Below are 18,356 nucleotides of genomic sequence, written 5' to 3'. Positions count from 1 at the left end.
ACTTAGGCCCCAACCATCTTAAGACTATAAGGTGACCTAAGCCAAGTCAAGAGGCCACACACACACACACACACACACACACACACACCACTGCGGAACTAAATAAACAACAACAACAACACAGTCCCCAATTATTAACACGACATGTAAATCCAACACTTATACTCAGACCAAACATACTAATTTATACAACAAAACACGGCACAATATACCTTCTAAATTCAATATAGCTGTTAAACAAAGAATCGTGGCGATAAAAGACCAGTCGCAAAATCAAGATTTAAGGCAATGAAAATCGAGTCGAAATAGAACAGCAAACTCTAGCAAAACACTACAACAGCACGAAGAAGATAGAAAGAGGGTATCACAGATTGAAGAAGGATTAAAGAAGAAAACTGACATCGACTTTCAAATTGCCAATTTATATGGGGTTCTTCCTTCGGCTATTGAAGACCTCTTTCGATACAAGCTCTATACCCACAACCATAACTCGATCCTTTGTAAACCACCAACAAAATGAAAGCCGAAAGTAAACACAGCGTGACCCAAACATATATAGGGTGCCTGACACCCAGCTGATTGTCAACATTTCGGAAAATCAAAAGTACACCATGTACACCAAATTCTAACTTTAATTAAAAATAGTAACGAAATTACACAACTCAAAGGATTAGGAAAATTACACGAGTGACTTATACACCATTGGAATAGATTTCTGTCCACTAGTACAACTGGACTTGAGTCCCGCGGGCCCCTTGTCTCCTTTCCTCTGCCGGACATGTTCATGAATTAAAAAGTGCGATATTCGCACATAAAAGCGGGACTGTAGTGGCTCCATTCCTACAGTCCCGATCAATTGAAAATATCGACCTTCGAGATTTAACCAGTCGCGAAAGTACTAGTTGCGTATTCGACTTAAATCCTTTAACTGATTGATAAAAAGAAAACACGAAGAAAAGCAGGGCCGAAAGTTGCTAGAGCAAGTAGAGGCTCAGTGGTATACCCTAATTAGTGTTAGAAGGGAAGTGGCTGCACTTAAGACTGTCAAGAGCCTGATGAAAAAGTGTTAGCAGAGGAAGATAGGACGATTATGGCTAACAGGAAGTAGGAGAGAAACAAAAACGGAAGGTCATCCGACAGAAAGGGACTTTGAACACATGAATACGAACTGGGTGGATGTCTAGGAGAAGTTTAGACATATGGGGCATCCAGATCAGACCCTATTGAGGTGACAAAAATAACAGTCTCAAAAAAGAAGTCTTCATGGAAAAATGGTGGAAGAAATGGTTGCAAAAGAAGTAAACGAAACCCAACATGTTTTATCAAGGCCATTCAGATCTCTAGAAATTAGATATGTTTTTCAAAGATTGACATTTGTGTATGTCTATGCTGTGTGTATGTGTTTGTAATATTTACATTACTCTTCTCGTTTCACCTGAAAAATACATTTGACCCTATAAACACTTTTGAGCCCATAAACAATTTTTGACCCCAAAAGCCAATTCCCTTGTTAAACATATGGGCCACTTTAACATAGGATTTCTCGATGACCCCATACAGTCCACGTCATGTTAATCTATGGGCAAATGTTAGTCCCCGAATGATCCCCACTACTTCGATAGCAAGTACAAAAGTTTTGACAAAAAATGTTCATCGACCCATGCTACATCCGTGCGCTTCAATGAACACCCTTTGATAGAAGTTTCGTGGCGCAGACTATACAGCACTACATAAACAAGTTGTGTATATCATTTTTTCAAATCAAACTACTTTGGTTTGTTGTTGATGGACATAGCCCTGTAAGAACCACTTCGTCAGTTAATAATGGTTTTCATTGTTTTCATTCTAAGGTAAGTTGATTTGAATTTCTGATCGGTGAATGATTAACACTCTCTGGAAAAATATGCTCAATTCAGCCCACTAGATGATTCAGGTAATTGTGTCAGTAGGTCATTACTTTTTCAATTACTGCCTATGTAATTTTCAGTGAGAAAGCTTATCTTTCTTGCACCAGTATTTGTTGTTCTAACCATGTGACGGAGAAATCTCGCCCTTTTGCTGCCTTAACATTTATTGTCTCGATCTTTATCATTAAGAATACTGAAAATGGATCTTTCTTAATAAACATATTGACACAGATCAAGCCTTAACACCGCCTGCATAATGAATTGGTTACGGAAAGCTTTGTACTTATCCCGCATAAGCATCTTAGAAACAGTGTTGAAATCTGTCATTTTGATAGGTATGTCAATCTGTCATTGTTCCCAAAACTGCAATATATTGTCCCTGCATTTAGCATGCTAAGCAATCATAGTTTTTGGAAATAGTTCTATTTCTTTGGAGATCTACATTATTGGCCAAGATTTTGTGTGATATTTTAAGCTGCACTAATCTAAGATTTAAACGTTTGTTTTCATTTTTTAGCAGAAACAGTGCTGCCAGTCGGTATATTCTAAAGTGACAAAACTCAGAATTCCGTTTCCTTCCTTGGCATTCCATTGCTTCCAATCACTGTAAGAAATTAATCGAAATAGAAAATCTATTTGTAAAATTATCAAAACGTATCGAGAACAATCTTTATTTGCAAAATCAATCGCAAATCTAATACCTTTCTGAAACCATGTTTTGTAACACAACACTTTTGTACCTATTGCAAGTTAAATATTAAACGATATGTATGGCTCTAAAACTCTTCAGCTGGGACCATTTTGAATGATATAATAAGTTAGAAATATGCTTCATAACGCTTTTTCTTTCAGATCCTTTCTGAGTTACCAAACAATTCCAAATGAAATGTACTTCTCTGTATTTTAGAATTCTTTTCCATTTTGACTTAGGAGACAACAATCTTCTAAACCATATTAATTTCAAATCATTTAAAAAATTAAATATACTTTAATCATAATTATTCCAGCCTCATGAAAATCCTTCAAGGCAATATTTCATTTCATTTTGTCCTTGGACCAAGGTCATACAAACTTGCAAAATAGTGTATGTAATTTATCGACGATAAAAGGTGTTTCGTTTTGGATACGGTTGATGTAAACTTCCAAATGGAGTTTTTAAAAGAATCATATTCTACTGAAGTAGCTCGTTCTTATTATACCGAAGTTTATAGAGACAATTAAGACTTAAATTTCTTTCCAAGTTCTTTTTAAAACTCTACTCTGCTGAAAAATAACTCGGTACAACCACAACTGAGTTTATATTCACTACAATATTGTTTGTTTCTATATGTTCTCTTTCCGATAATAACTAACTTTATTCTATCAGAATTTATACTTAGACCAGAACATTTGGAATATTGATATAAATGGCATAACACAGACCAGATATTTCCCTGAATCATCAATAGTAAGTGATGTATCATCTGCATACTGAGATAGCATCATATACAGACTGAGATAGTATCATGTGCAAACTGAGATGGTACCATGTGCATACTGAGATAGTATCATGTGCATATTGAGATAGCATCATGTGCATACTGAGATAGTATGATATGCATACTGAGACAGTATCATGTGCACACTGAGAAAGTATTATGTGCATACTGAGACAGTATTGTCTGCCTACTCAGATAGTATCATCTGCATACTGAGATAGTAGCATCTGCATACTGAGATATTATAATCTGCATACTGAGATAATATCATCTGTATACTGAGATAGTATTACGAGCTTTGGATAAGTCCAGCATAAGTCCAACATATAATTTTACATTACAATAGCATGTAATGAAACAATTGCAATTTTTTTTTTTTAAATGCAAATTAAATATACATAACAATAGTATCATATGCATCCTGAGATAGTAATGCAACTTTCAATACATGGAAATTTATTCGGGAGTGAAAAGAGCCTTCATTTTGAAATGTGCTGCTTAGATTTCTCAGCTTTAGTCATACATCAAATAACTCCTTCATTCTGTGCGGAACAAAATTTCAACACGTTCATACCTGCAGTCTCTTGAAACTGTCTAATATCTTTCCGAAAAAATGCATAAATTCTACCTTGAATCCAACAGATCCTGGGAATTCTAAATAGGGACTTTTTGTAAAATATTTGAGGCTTCTGTGTGTGATATAAGACCGTTTAAGAACGTATGGATACTAAATTATTTAAAAAAGACATGATTAACCTAACGCTTATTATATAAAATCGTAATTTTGCTTCATTCCAAAAAAATCGTTCAGATTCTGTTAAGAATGCCACTGCTTTTAACAAAGGTTGGCTTCATCTTACATATGTAAATGTTTAGTTCCTAAATTACAGAAACATTTTGTCACGTTCTCTCCTTCTTCATCCACAGAATATAACTTTAATACACATTCCGATCATCTGTTTGTTCTTCATATCTTTAAGGCCCTTTTCCCCTTCAGTTTTTATACTTCAATCACACCATTTCTCTCTTCTAATATGATTCTACATGCAGTTAGCTGATTTCCCTGTTGATGTTGAGTTGTTTTGTATTCGTATAAGATGGATCTGAAACTGTTGTTCCTCTAATTAAGACCAGCTAATGGTATATTATCAGATAAATGTATATTATCCGATAAATGTATATTATCAAAAGTTTCTAACTGGTCTGCGTATCCCTGCTGATGTTTAATTTTAAGGATATCGTCTTTTATTTTTTAACATATCTTGAGTCTTTTAATAATGAATTTTTAAACTTCCAAAAGGGTTTTCATTTAGCTTCCTTTAGGAAAACCGTTTTTTAAAAGAGAATGTTCAATCCTATATCCTGGTTCAACATTTACGTTTTTGTTATTGCAAATACACATTTCGAAACAATAAGAAAACCGGCCTAGATTGTTTTGCTGGAATATTTATCTTACAAGTACATATCGGATACCTATACACGAAATCGTGGGAAAATACTTATCTTCATAAATGGATACACTTATATACATTTAACAGCTTTGAATTTTTTGTAATTATTTTTCTTACACGCGATTGTAATGTAAATTTATTCACTGGAGATGATATTTTTCCAGAAAATTGGTTGACCTGAATCATTCTTTCATAAACACCAGGCGTTGGCCTGGATGCTGACCTTGATTCCAAATTAGTAAACAAAGTTCTATTTTTATTTTTAAGTGATTGGTTGTTGTCAAGGTCATGATGGGGCTTTGGGTTTAAGATGTAAACAACTTTTTTATTTTTTATTTCTTAGAGAAAATGATTGGTTTTCGTCAGGGTCATTTTTGGTGTACGTGACATAAACACGATCACGTGTCCCCCTCCTTTTATTTCGCAATTCTAGTTTTTCCACATCTACGCATTTGTTAGTTTTAATAGAGATGTGTAGAGAGAACTTTCTCAGTTTTCGGACTTTTACACTCGGTATCAAGTTGTTTTCTTTGTTGTAGCCATATTTTTAAGTTAATTATCTTCAGATCATTTAGATTTCAAAAGGATTAATACTTTATTCTCCGGAAATATTTGTTTACCAATTTTATTCTGATTTCCAACACAGGAGTGTTATTTACACGGAACTATAAATGACAACATTGTATAGGATACGGCTTACGTCATCGCCTTCCATCTTGGATTCTTCGTTGGGACTCGAACTTGAATTCAGTAGAACATTTTATTATTAGGACTTTTGCAATTTAATTCGTGGATTATTCTTGTATTATTTTTGGATTTGATTCCTGAAACCGTAAGTTCTTATTTGTTCATTTTTACAGAATTTTTTCAGGGACATAAATTGTTTGTTAAATTTTAAAAAGCTTGTTGTTTTCACTCTTTCTGTGTTACTGTTTATTCGAGCCTAAACACGTAACACTATTCATAATCTTTACAGAGATTAAATTCAGCTTCAAACACTGTATTGCTTGCCACCCAAACAGTGACAAATCAACAACAACAGTGAGATGGTTTTTGGTGCAGGCTCTACCATGATATTGCTTGTTTTGTCCTTCTCTCTTGTTGTTTCTGTTGATCGAATAGACTGTCATCACAGATGGGGGGGGGGGAGAGAGAGAGAGAGAGGGAGAGAGATCGAGATCTGTATCAGTGTAAACTCCAACAAAACTGTCAAGCTGACAGGCCAATCGACCTAGTGAGGATAAGAGAGAGAGAGAGGGAGAGTGGCCTTAAACATTTTTGAAACTTAAATCTGGTCTGCTTACAACCGTATTATCGGCAAACGAAAGATTTAGAAAATGAAGCATCATAAAGAAAATGGCAATCATGTGCACCCTAGCAGAGGAATTTACAAGAGAGCGTGTCGTCTAGACAAACTTTGGCAACTTTATATCACTGGTATTGCATAACATTGTTAATAAATTCCATGGAAAGTGTATTCATACCATTATTACCTCCCTAATTCCTCATCGTTACTTTAAGTTCAAATTCAAGATTTCATTCTACTCAAATGCTTCCCCCCCCCCCCCGATTTCGACCTATTTCTTTGTATCTGAAGGCATGAGAGAGAGAGAGAGAGAGAGAGAGAGAGAAATGGGATTTCGGTGATATTACGTTACATGTCGAACTCATATAGAAACCGGGAATTATTTCTGTTCTTGCTATTTTCTTATATTAAGCATGATTAAAGTGGAAATGCATCACTGACCTAGGGAATATTAAAGAAATAGTCTATTGTCGAAACCATTGTAAATGCTTAGTCATGTGCCAAATTTATGTAACTGTGAATGATATAGCATAATCTGCCATGTGTGTAAGCGTAGGTAATTACTTCCAAAATTAGAAATAAGGTACGTATGCTTGAAATAGCCCTTAGCAATCTACCTCGAGTGTCACGGTAGGTAATAAAAAAAGTAATTTTCTTTCTAGTCATTTTTTAAATAGCACATTAAAGAGAGTAAGACTTTTGATATTTATTTTCGGCCTTTCATATGACTGGATTTGCTGCCATCCATTCGTTTGTCAGTTTATTCTTCAGTGTTTATGTTTGAGGTACAAAAAAGACGTATGGAGTTATAAATAGTATTTGTTCGGCCTTGTATATATACAGCAATATTTCCTTTGTGCCCTCAAAGTTATGATGGTCAGAGTATGCATGATATCTGATAAAAGAAGATATTTTAATTATTTTTTTATATCTTTAAATTTTAACAATCAAACAGTGTGGTGGTAAAACTAATGTAGAGAAAAAAAACATTTATGACATGTCTGTATTTAAAATATCATCTTTTGATAATACAATCATTTTAGTCATATATATATATATATATATATATATATATATATATATATATATATATATATATATATATATATATATATATATACCTAAAGTTTGTTTTATTTTTATACAAAGAGTTATAAAGTTTATCATCTTCGAAGGTTCTGCTACTCATAATTATACACCAATCATTTTTATTTGTCATCACTTCATGAAAAACAAATGTGTACATATAAGACTTGTAGAAGTAACCCTTAATATAATCATATACTCAAAATAGAGTATATTAACGTCAAATTAGAGTGAATTAACATCAATATAGAGTGTATTAACATCAAAATAGAGTGTATTAACATCAATATAGAGTGTATTAACATGCATTGAATTGATGAAAGCTAAATGTATATGCTCAGTTTTGAAGCATATTAAAATTTGAAGAAATAACCTTTTACCTAAAGAAATACACAGAAATGACACGCATTTACTAGCGATTGTATATTATATTTTATCTTTACATCTGTGCAGAATGTTTGTCTGTATGCACCATTTTCAAAAGTTTAATTAGTATGTGTGCGTGTGTTGTTTTATAAAATAGATAGTTTTGAAGTCACATTTTACTTTTCTCATCACATACTAAGAGAATAAAACACGAAAATAATTTTCAGTATTGCTTCCTTTAAAATGAGCAAACACTTAGGCACGTGTCTGTATTAGTGCGTGTTTACTTTTTCTAATGATCTGCATATAATTATAAATGCAAATATTCTTTACGTTGTTATCAAAATTGAGATTGCGTGTTGATACTTTTCTAAAAATGGATTGATTTTAAACTTATATTTTACTTTTGCTGATCATATCCAGTTTAATACTACGTGTTTATTTTACACTAGTCCAGGCATTACAGGATATTCGAAGAAAAATAATTTTGATAATTCACTGAAGTGAATACCGTTATTGTTTGGTTTTTAAAATAATACTTCAGTCAATAGCCAGTGATAACAATTTAAGGAAAGTATTTCATCAGCCATGTTGTTATTCCTTGGCTTAGTGGTAAGGCTACCAATCACGCAGAATTACCGTGTCCGGATACAACAATTTAATTTTTGTGCTTATTTCGTTTGAAACTGGAACGCTTATGATGCTATTCATGTACGAATATACAAAACACAGCCGAATACAAAGGCAAACAGCTAACACAATCGTGCGAGGTGCCATACAAAATCTGCTGTTTTAGTCTGTTATACACTACACCTAGCCATTAAGATTAAACTTAACATAAAAAGAAAAATTACTTCCAAGTGAATAAAAGAAATAGCTCATTTCATGGTGAAACACTCCAGTATTTCCGCTCGTTGCTTCACCTGAACTCAGGTTTTCAAACACTGAGTGAAATTTATCCATTATTCGCTCGATGCAAGGAAATGTCATCTGATAATTTTATCTCACCGTCGCCTCTGATAATTTTAAATGACCGTTGGTTTCTTTCTTTATATTGAAATCAAAATGACAATGTGGATGATGTGTGATTTTCTCTTCGTTTTTATATTAAAAATTTTATCCGTGAATATACAATTACATAATCCTGATACAAAAACCATTTTTCACTTGAAAGGTTTTTCTTGAAATTATGAATATTATTTGGAGATTAAAGGATTAATCCAAGAGTATTAAAATCTTCCTTTAATTGTTTTAGCAGTGCAAGGCATCAAAGACATCATTTTAGCCACGTTTTTAGACTATTATTTGGATAGCAATCCAGTATAAATCTGACTTGCTCATCTAAGTTCCATTCGCCTCTCTGAACCTCTACCTTTCGTGCCACTTCTTCCTTCGTTTTCTTTCATGTATATTTTTGTCACCTGTATCACGAAGTATATCTATAGCACGATTTCAAACTGCATATGCATCGCTCACTGTATCTTGCAGCTTGGGCATACATATTTATTCAGCTGGGCATACAAATTTTTACAGCTGGGCATACAAATTTCTACAGTTTGAGCATACAAGTTTATACAGTTTGGGCATGCAAATTTATTCAGCTCGGATGTAGAAATTTCTGCAATTCGAGCATACAAGTTCCTACAGCTTAAGCATACAAATTTCTACATTTTGGGTAAACAAATTTCTACATTTTGGGTAAACAAATTTCTACAGTTGGGCATACGAATATCTACTGCTTGGGCATACAAATTTATACAGCGTTGGCTTGGCTAGTCTTGCTCAGTTGCTGCCGTAAAGTTAACATACAATTTTCAGTTTCCTCCGTCATGTCCAGGTTTTGTAACTGTCAGTGTTTAATTTATAGGGAAATGTAAAACCTACAAATCCATGATATAATGTTTGGAATTATTCTAATTGTGAGAGTACTGCTGGGAAATCAGTTCAAGAGTAGGTTTTGTAAGATGACGATGTATTCTTTACTGTATATTAATTAATTCATTTTAAAAGATACACGTGATGCTGAAAAGTCTTACTCTTCTAGCGATATTGGGAAGATAGGAATGAGACAATATAAATCTATTATTGGTGCATCACGGTTATTAAAATTTACAACAAATATTGAATATTTAATATTCTAGTTTTTAAAACAATTTTCTATTCATACGATGCTTATAAACTTTTATCCAAATATAAAACATACGAGTCGAGTACATACCTAAATTGTGACGTTTTGTGATTACCAAACCAGGCTTGAAAAGTGCATATCTATTTCACTGATGTATGAAGACAGACATCCGAATATCCCCCAAAATAGTCAACCAATGTGTTCTTTACTTTCATTGACGGCCACTAATTTTGCAGGAACAACAATGGGTCCCTTTTTATTTTACAGAATATGTTCAAAATTCAAGCTTTGGGCTTTCTATTTAAGCTAAGATGACGGGAATGATCTATATTGTCATCACAACGAATATTCCGATACGAATCGAATACATGCTATGAATATTTGAATAGTAGAATGAGGTGTCGTTTCAGCGCTTCTGCCAGCAGTCGGGGAATGATTCAGTCGAGCAAATTAAATGGTATGCTAGAATGGGTTGATAGCGCATAGGGAATGATTTCCAATGAGCAGAGTAGATGTTATGCTGGACTGGTTTGCTAGCATATAGGGAATGATTTCCATTGAACATTGTATATGGAATGCTAGACTGGGTTGCTAGCACACGTGTAATGGTTTCCATTGAGCAGAGGAGATTGAATGCTAGACTGGGTTGCTAGCATATAGGGAATTATTTCCACTGAGTAGAGTAGAAGGAATGCTAACATGGGTTGCTAGCATATAAGGAATGATTTCCATTGAGAAGTGTAGATACAACACTAGATTGGGTTGGTATCATATGGGTAAAGATTTCCATTGAGTAGAGTAGGTGTAATGCTAGACTGGATTGATGGCATATATTAAATAATCTAAAAGATCTAAGTAGATAGAATGCCAGACCGGTTTGCTAGCATATACAGAATGATTAAGTAGATCAGAGTAGATCGTAAACAAGATTGGGTTGGTAGGATATCATATTGATGTTCATGATCATTGTAAAGTCAAGCACTAATATGATGTGTGTCATTGTATATAAATTATTACGAGCAAAGTTGCACTTACACACAAGAATGTTGCAAAATATTTATAGCAGATTTGAAGAGGCTACAATAATCAGCTTTCCAATTTGCATGTATCTTGTCAAGAGATAGCAACATACCCATTTGCAAAGGTTTTCAAGTTTTGTAATCATTTAAAACAAAGCGAAAACACTTTTCTTTTTTAAAAAATATATATATATATATTCATATGCACTTTGCTTTTATCTTGAATTATGCTAATAAAAAGGGAAGTTGATCCTAATTATAACTGCTTTGATGTCGGTGAAAGATTAGTTGTAATGAATAACACATGTTTTAATGTAATTTTATCGTCCGTTATCCAGGTATGTTAGGATCATTAAAAACCATGGGTGACATTCATAATGCAAACTATTTATGGTATATCGATCAATACTTTGATATGGTGGCAATACAAAAAGTCTATTAATGCTTAGTATGGTATTAATTCAGTGGGGTGAGATGGTGGGAATAGATTATACCATTATTATTATTATTATTATTATTATTAATTTCAGGCAATTGATTGGGAGAGCCAGAAGAATGAATAAACCAAGATCATTCTTTCTAGTTTTGTGCATGGTGGTTATATTGCTTATCCTGTTCAATGCAACTTTTCTTACTAGAAATCTCTATCACAGTCTTAGAGAGAGAAGCGTCGCTGAAATGAATATAACAGATTTTGGGGTACCTCACAGCGTTCCAACCGCAGATACCTTACTGAACAATTCTAGAATCGAAATTACAAAAACGGATCACAATGGTTCAACAGTAGAAACCCTAATGACCAAATCTAGAATAGAAACTATCCAAAGCCTTTATGGAAAGTCATGGGATTCCATTATCACTCCTTACCCGACACAATTTCTCATAGATGGCAAGAATATATGTGATGTATCACCTCCACCATTTTTGCTTATCTTTGTACTGTCGTTACCCAAGAATACAGAGGAAAGACAAGCAATAAGGGAAACTTGGGGAAGTGTTGTCAAGGAACACAAAGACTATTTCAATGTTTCTGCCAAAATGATGTTTATACTTGGGCAAATGGGAGATGAAATCACGCAACAAAAAGCTTTACAAGAAGAGAGTGATAAGCATAAGGACATTGTACAGGTAGATCTCGTAGAGTCGAGGTACAACCTAACTAGAAAAATGATGAGTGGACTAAAATGGATCAAAACGTATTGCAAATCCGTCAAGTACATTCTTAAATCTGATGACGATACGTTCATAAATGCAGCTAGATTATCTGAGTATTTATTGAAGGATCCAAATATCAACAATATAACCATCCATGGCTGGGTATATACTCGTGGCCTTGTACGGAGAGAAGGAAAATATAGGATAAAAGTTGAAGAATATCCCAAATCAGTATTTCCTCATTTGACATGCGGAACGGCATATATCTTGCCCTTTAACGTCATACCTGATATGTTGGACATGGCGGAACGATTGCCATACTGTCCAGTAGATGACGCGTTTATGACAGGAGTGCTGCGAACTATTTTGAATTTAAAGATACAACATTCAGCGGTTTTCACCCATATGGATGAAAAGAAAGTCAACCCATGCAGATTTTATTCCAAACTTTCTGTCACAAATATTTCTCCTAAGTGTATGTATTTATTGTGGAACCTGACTACACAAGCCGAAAGTTTTAATTGTAAACGAAGGGATCTGTTCAATAAGAATATTTGTCCCATATTTAGATGAAAGTGACAGAATTCTATCTTGTGTGACTCACTGAAATGTCTTTGAAAAGGAGGTAATTGTATCTACACACAGTCCAGATTATCTATACCCAGTTCAGATTTATCTACACATAATGTGGATTTACATATACACAGTCCGGATTTAGCTACACACAATCTGGATTTTTCTACATAGAGTGAACATGTTGCTTATTTTTTACTTCTGAAATTTTTGTTGCTGTCAGTTTGAACTTTCCACGTTAATGCCATGGGTTTTCTCTGTGAAGCCCATTCGCCATACCGGTTTATTCTGTCGTGAATTCTACGCCTTAGCGTTTGCAATTTTCTTGAGGGAATTCCCACCCAAACTGAACTTTTTGTGACTTCCTAAGAGAAGTTGCCACAACGTACAGTAGCTTCGTGTGTGTGTTTTCATTTATGACAGACTCGTTCTCTTTATACATTTCATCCAATCATTTCAGAATGGTACACGAACTACCTTGAAAAATTTTGTCCTAATTTCAATTTCACAAATATTTCAAGTGCTAAAAATTGAATCTGCATATTTCGCTTAAATTTATTGTATTACTATCTAACGATAAAGGGATATATCTGCAAGTTTGCACAGCCTGGGATAAGCCATTCATCTACAATCGATACGAAATTTATATGGATAGTGTGCGCGTGTGTGTGTGTGTGCGTGTGTGTTTGGATTTTTAACGTGGCGTTAACAATGTGAGTCATAACGTTGTGATGTCTGCAGCGTGACAGTTGATATTGATGTCTAACACTGGGGCCTCATGCCGAAAAAATGTGGCATCATATTCCACCCAGTCACAGTATCCTGTCACCAGGACGACCTGTCGAAACAATGCCTTTTTAATGTTGAATGCCAACCGAGGTTGCTGCTAGTACCATTTTTATAAGTAAATGGTGTTACTCGGCTGGGCTTCGAACCCGAAACCTCCCTCATCCGATGCGGATGTCCTTACCACTTAGGCGATATCAGCCTTTAAAACACAAGTCAATATCAGTATAGGTGTGGGGCTGATTTATCGGCCGAAACGTAAAGCATGACAGTTATTTCTAATTCTAGTATACAGAATAAATCATTTCCTATTAAAAACTAAGACAGAGACAGGTACTTTGTATGGTCTTAACCTGTATTTCAGTTCTGAAGACAGAATAGTTGCTTTTCGGTTTAATTAAAGGTGACATGAATAAAGTAGAAAAAATTAATTTATTCTTACTTGGAGTCTAGAATTAGGAAGACCAGTATTATACATTTTTGCCTCAAAAACCGCTGGTGGTAGGATGTCAGCATGCTAAGAGCTATAGACCCCGTATTTAACTGTACGAAATTAACATAGTTTATGGAATGTTTCGTTTATCTGCCATAGTTGGTCAACAGGTTTCGTAATAAATCTTACAGTTACATAAATCACAATCGTCCCAGCTTCTAATTGTAGATTTTCTAGTTTAAAAGAGCCTCCTTTACATGTAATATCACTTCAGGTAAACGGCACATGTAATTCATATGTCTTGCTTTTAATATTTCTCGACTTTTATATTTCAGTTTTATCAGTGCGTTAATATTTATGGAGGTGGATTCAAGTATGCTATCAAAAAATACGCTAGATTGTTTGTGATTGTTAATAAAATTAAAATTTTCCGTTTTGAATTTTAGTGCACGAAAACGGGGATCTACTGTGATTGCAATGTTTCAGGTTTATTTGGATTTAAGTCAACAAACCATTGCCATACCATTTTTGAATCGTTTGTTAATCTAAGTTCAGTATATAGTCAGGTTTCGTAAGTATAATTTGATGAATCCGCCAGTGATGTATCCTCAGCAAGTAGTCTATATCGTTAGAAAATACATTAAATGATAACGGACCTAAACCAGAGCACTGTTGTACGCCAGCCGGAACATTTGGTTACTAAATGCATTGACAAAGTCTGTTTGAAATTAATCACCAATTAATAGGAGTGCTATCAAGGCCATGTGACTTTAATTATGTATTAGGCTTTGAAGCCAAATACAATCGAATGCTGTAGAAACATTGCAAAACATCACTTACATATCATCCTTATTTTCAAACACGGTACAAATATTATAGTACACACCTATGAGCTGAATTAATATTGAGTTGAGGAGGAAATTAAGAACGATAGTTGAATTGGATCATTTGAGTGACGGTGATCATTATGATCGTTAAAAGTAATACTTTCCATATTTTTTCCAACATAACTTGATAGTGAAATAGAGATGCAATTTGAAGAATCGCTGGTACTTCTTTTCTGTACACTGGCATTACTTGTGCCGTTTTCTATCGGGTTGGGAAAGAACATTTGTAACACGAGGCATATTAAATAAAACAGAAAATGGTTAAATTGTGCACAGATCGCTATGAGCGAAAGTTGCTACAACATCATTGCTATCATAACACGTTCCTAACTTAGTTATGCAATCAATGTTGGTTAAAAGATCATTATCTTGTTTTCAAAATTTGATTTTAGCAGGACTTCTCTCTTAAAGCAGGTTGATTATCTATAATACAACCAACATAATTAAATAGTAGACCTTGTCAACACTTATTTTGCATCAACCTAGATAACCACGCAATCGAATTTTATGACCCTGATAGAACTAGCCTGTTTATTTGCAAAGGGCTGATTTACAAGAATCTAAGGTTGCAGTGTTACTAACGCGACTATGTAATTTTTATTTCTATTCATAATCTAACCTGTTACAGTTTTAAATAATAATTTCCAGTCACAAAGTTACAGTTGGACATAGCCCAAAGCAGCTTGCAAAAGCAACGAGCGCTATGCCAAGCGATACTTCGTCACATTCATACTTTTTGCGACAAAATCAATTGGAACTATCTCCGTGTGGTTGATCCAAGCACAAAATAATCATTTTAATGAATGCGGAAAGGCAAAAGAACACCTCGGTGAAATTAAAGTTGTCAAGATCATATGTGTCAAAGTGCGAAAGACCGGTGGAATATATTCATTTCTCACAGCCAATTCAGTGTTAGCAGCTGCGTCTCCTGTGATTGCAAAAGCGGTTGCGTTAGTGGAAGTTAGAACTGAATCTGGGATGGCTTTGGAAAGGGTAGTTGCAGGACGCATAAAAATGTAAAAAGTCTTCAATTTTGCTGGCGTGGGAACCACAAATTCCCGAAGAAAATGGTCTTCGGCTCTATATTCGTCTATGATGGAAGCGAAGCTTCTTACGTATCTTTTGCTCAATTTGATTTCTTAGCGATTACAATGTCATTCAACCATTTCGAGGTGTATTAATGCGGGATGTACTTGCATAAATGATTCATCGCACTAGGGCAACCGGCATCGCAAACCTGGATTCAAAACCAGGACCTGGAACACATTGGGTTGCATATATGGTGGCACCCAAAGATCTTCTCATATTTTGATTCGTATGGCATTGCACCTCAACTTGAAGTTTTTGATTATTTAACCTGATGCGGATGGACAACCGCTGTTTTATTCATGGCTGCCGTTATAAATTCATTTTGTCATTTTATTGTTGAAATGTTGCGTGCACTCTAGCATTCACCAACCCCGCAAAAACTGATTAATTTAATACAAATGCCTATTGACATTTGTGGACGCTAGGTCCCGACGAAGAGCCATAAAGTGCATCGCCGCAGGTTTGCACTAAAGCGGATTTAGGTGAGTTTAATAACATGTTTGTTGATGGTGTCGACCAGGTCGTGCGTGTAATGTTTGAAGATCCAACTGGAAAACTGTGAATATATAACGTGAACATTCAAGATATTGTCGTGGGGATGCGAGGAGCCGTCGTAATGAACATGGCTGATATCAGCGACAACGGGCAATTCATAAATTCTGGTATGTCAGTAGCATTTATCAAGAATTGTATGGCTGTAGCCGTATCTGCGTTGAAACAATATACGGATGCAAAGATCACAAAATTGTCCATAATAAGTAGCTTCTTTAGAATATGTCAAAGGAATATTGACCAGCAAAGTAGAGAAAGAGATCATGTTATAACAAGTGGCCAATTTAGTTTTTGCGTTATAGATGGGGATAACATTGATAGATTTGAATGCCATATCTTAAAAGCTAGCAAATCAGGATTGTATCATATATGGCGAGTGGAGTACAGTATTGATAAATAATCTACTGCGAATTGTTTCTTCACTAATATGTGCCAATACAGACACTCCGTTTCAAGACGTTTTCACATATGTACTGCCAAGACCTATAGTTGTCGGAGTTGTCGGAGATAAAATTCAGTTCGAAGGACTCAAACGTTTTTTAGGAAGGATACTTTATCGTCTTTAGCATTTGTCTTTAATATTAGACGTATAACCGCGCTACGCATGAAATACAAACACCTGTGTATGGCCGTATAAGCTATTTGCGAAATCGTCGCAGCAGCTACCGTTGGTCTGTGTGTGGCAGAAATTACGACTATGGCAGCTATTATAGGTAGACCAATCGGAATTGCTGCTTGAGCCATATCAATAGCAACCGTTTGGACTGAAGGTGTTAGTAAATTCATCACGGCTCTATTCTTTTATCTATTTAGAACTTCTCGCAGCTGCACAAAGTAGTCTCGATACGATTAGTAAACTGTATTCTGTAGCAATGAAAGAAACGATAATTAATATTACTGAGTTCGATACAACGTAGAAATGGAAACCCATCGGCCACCTCGAGCACATATAAACCGTGGCGAGCCAAAACATATAGGTGATTAACAGGAGGTGAAACAGAGTGAGTATTATAGTAGTATTATAACAGCGGTTTTGTAGGTCATATCCTGTTACTCCACTTGACTATTGCATGAGCGCATATAGGTAACATTTGCTTATTACATCACATGGGTTCGTGTAATATGAGCTCTGCGTTATGCGGGGTAAAGGGTTGTGACATCAATCAGTAATCAAAAATGCAAAACCCTTTATTATTACACTACATGCTCTTAATACTTGTACTATCAGGAGACAATGAGTTGAATCCAGGCCAACTGTCAGTATGTTACAACTATCTTTGTTGTAAGGTCTGTAAAGAGCAACAAAAACAGGACCTCTGAAGATCATTTGGAGAGCTAGTCATTTAAATTATTCAATCCGTGTATGCATCTGTGAATGCTACTCGGATGATACTTATGGAATCCTCTCAGGTACGTTTCTGATCTTTCGGATACTCACTGTTGTCAGATTCGTTCACTGATGTGTCTGATGCAATATCCGAATTAATATCGTCGGTGGTTATATGCGTCAGTATAAAGAAGCTTGAAACGATCCTGATAAAACGGCTCGAGTTTATAATAAAAGTAACACATGAACAGTTTAGACATGTCCAGCACTGACACGCCACGTGAACACGCTTTGTCAGCTCCAGTTTCAATTTTTTGTATGCATGGCAACGAGTCCACCAACGAAGATCTCCTTGGATTCGATATCTGGGTCGGCATTAAGCCAATGAAACTTATCTTGTTTAATGTCAAGGTTGACCATAATTCGCTTATGCAAGTTTTCCATTGTTTTTCCAAATACGGAATTATTCATGAGCCTGAAAATGTCTTTTTCAAACTCATTCATGGCTATTTTTTATATATACTTCGCCATCCGGTCGTATTGATGACATTCAAGCATCCTTTGGACTTCAGTTACACGCATTCTCAATTTGCAGGTTTCGTACGTGCACTGCATAGTTGATTTTGGTTTGAAGATTAAACAAAGCTTTCTTCTGGATTCGTCCGCAAATCCACCATGATAAGTTACAACCACTCGCGAGGCATTGATAACGCTTTTATTGCTAGCGGATAATCAGTACGTGTTTGGTGAAGTTCTTCAGAGGATTCGAGATAAACTCCAAAAGAGGTATCGACAGTCGCTGTTGCTGTCGTA

At 35.1% G+C, this 18,356-nt stretch overlaps 1 protein-coding gene across 1 annotated transcript; it reads left to right on the top strand.

Moving 5' to 3' along the window:
• Positions 1-1,724: 1,724 nt before the first annotated feature.
• Positions 1,725-14,004, top strand: LOC149792630 (beta-1,3-galactosyltransferase 5-like). The gene is made up of 2 exons (XM_089969422.1): positions 1,725-1,850; positions 11,272-14,004. The coding sequence occupies exons 1-2, from the start codon at positions 1,825-1,827 to the stop codon at positions 12,467-12,469; spliced, it is 1,224 nt and encodes a 407-aa protein (XP_089825548.1). The 5' UTR covers positions 1,725-1,824; the 3' UTR covers positions 12,470-14,004.
• The last annotated feature ends 4,352 nt before the right edge of the window (positions 14,005-18,356 follow it).

The sequence above is a fragment of the Sinohyriopsis cumingii genome, chromosome 9 (assembly GCF_028554795.1).
Source record: "Sinohyriopsis cumingii isolate HCF-2022 chromosome 9, ASM2855479v2, whole genome shotgun sequence".
Classification (NCBI taxonomy): domain Eukaryota; kingdom Metazoa; phylum Mollusca; class Bivalvia; order Unionida; family Unionidae; genus Sinohyriopsis; species Sinohyriopsis cumingii.
This window is presented reverse-complemented; position numbering and strand designations above follow the sequence as displayed.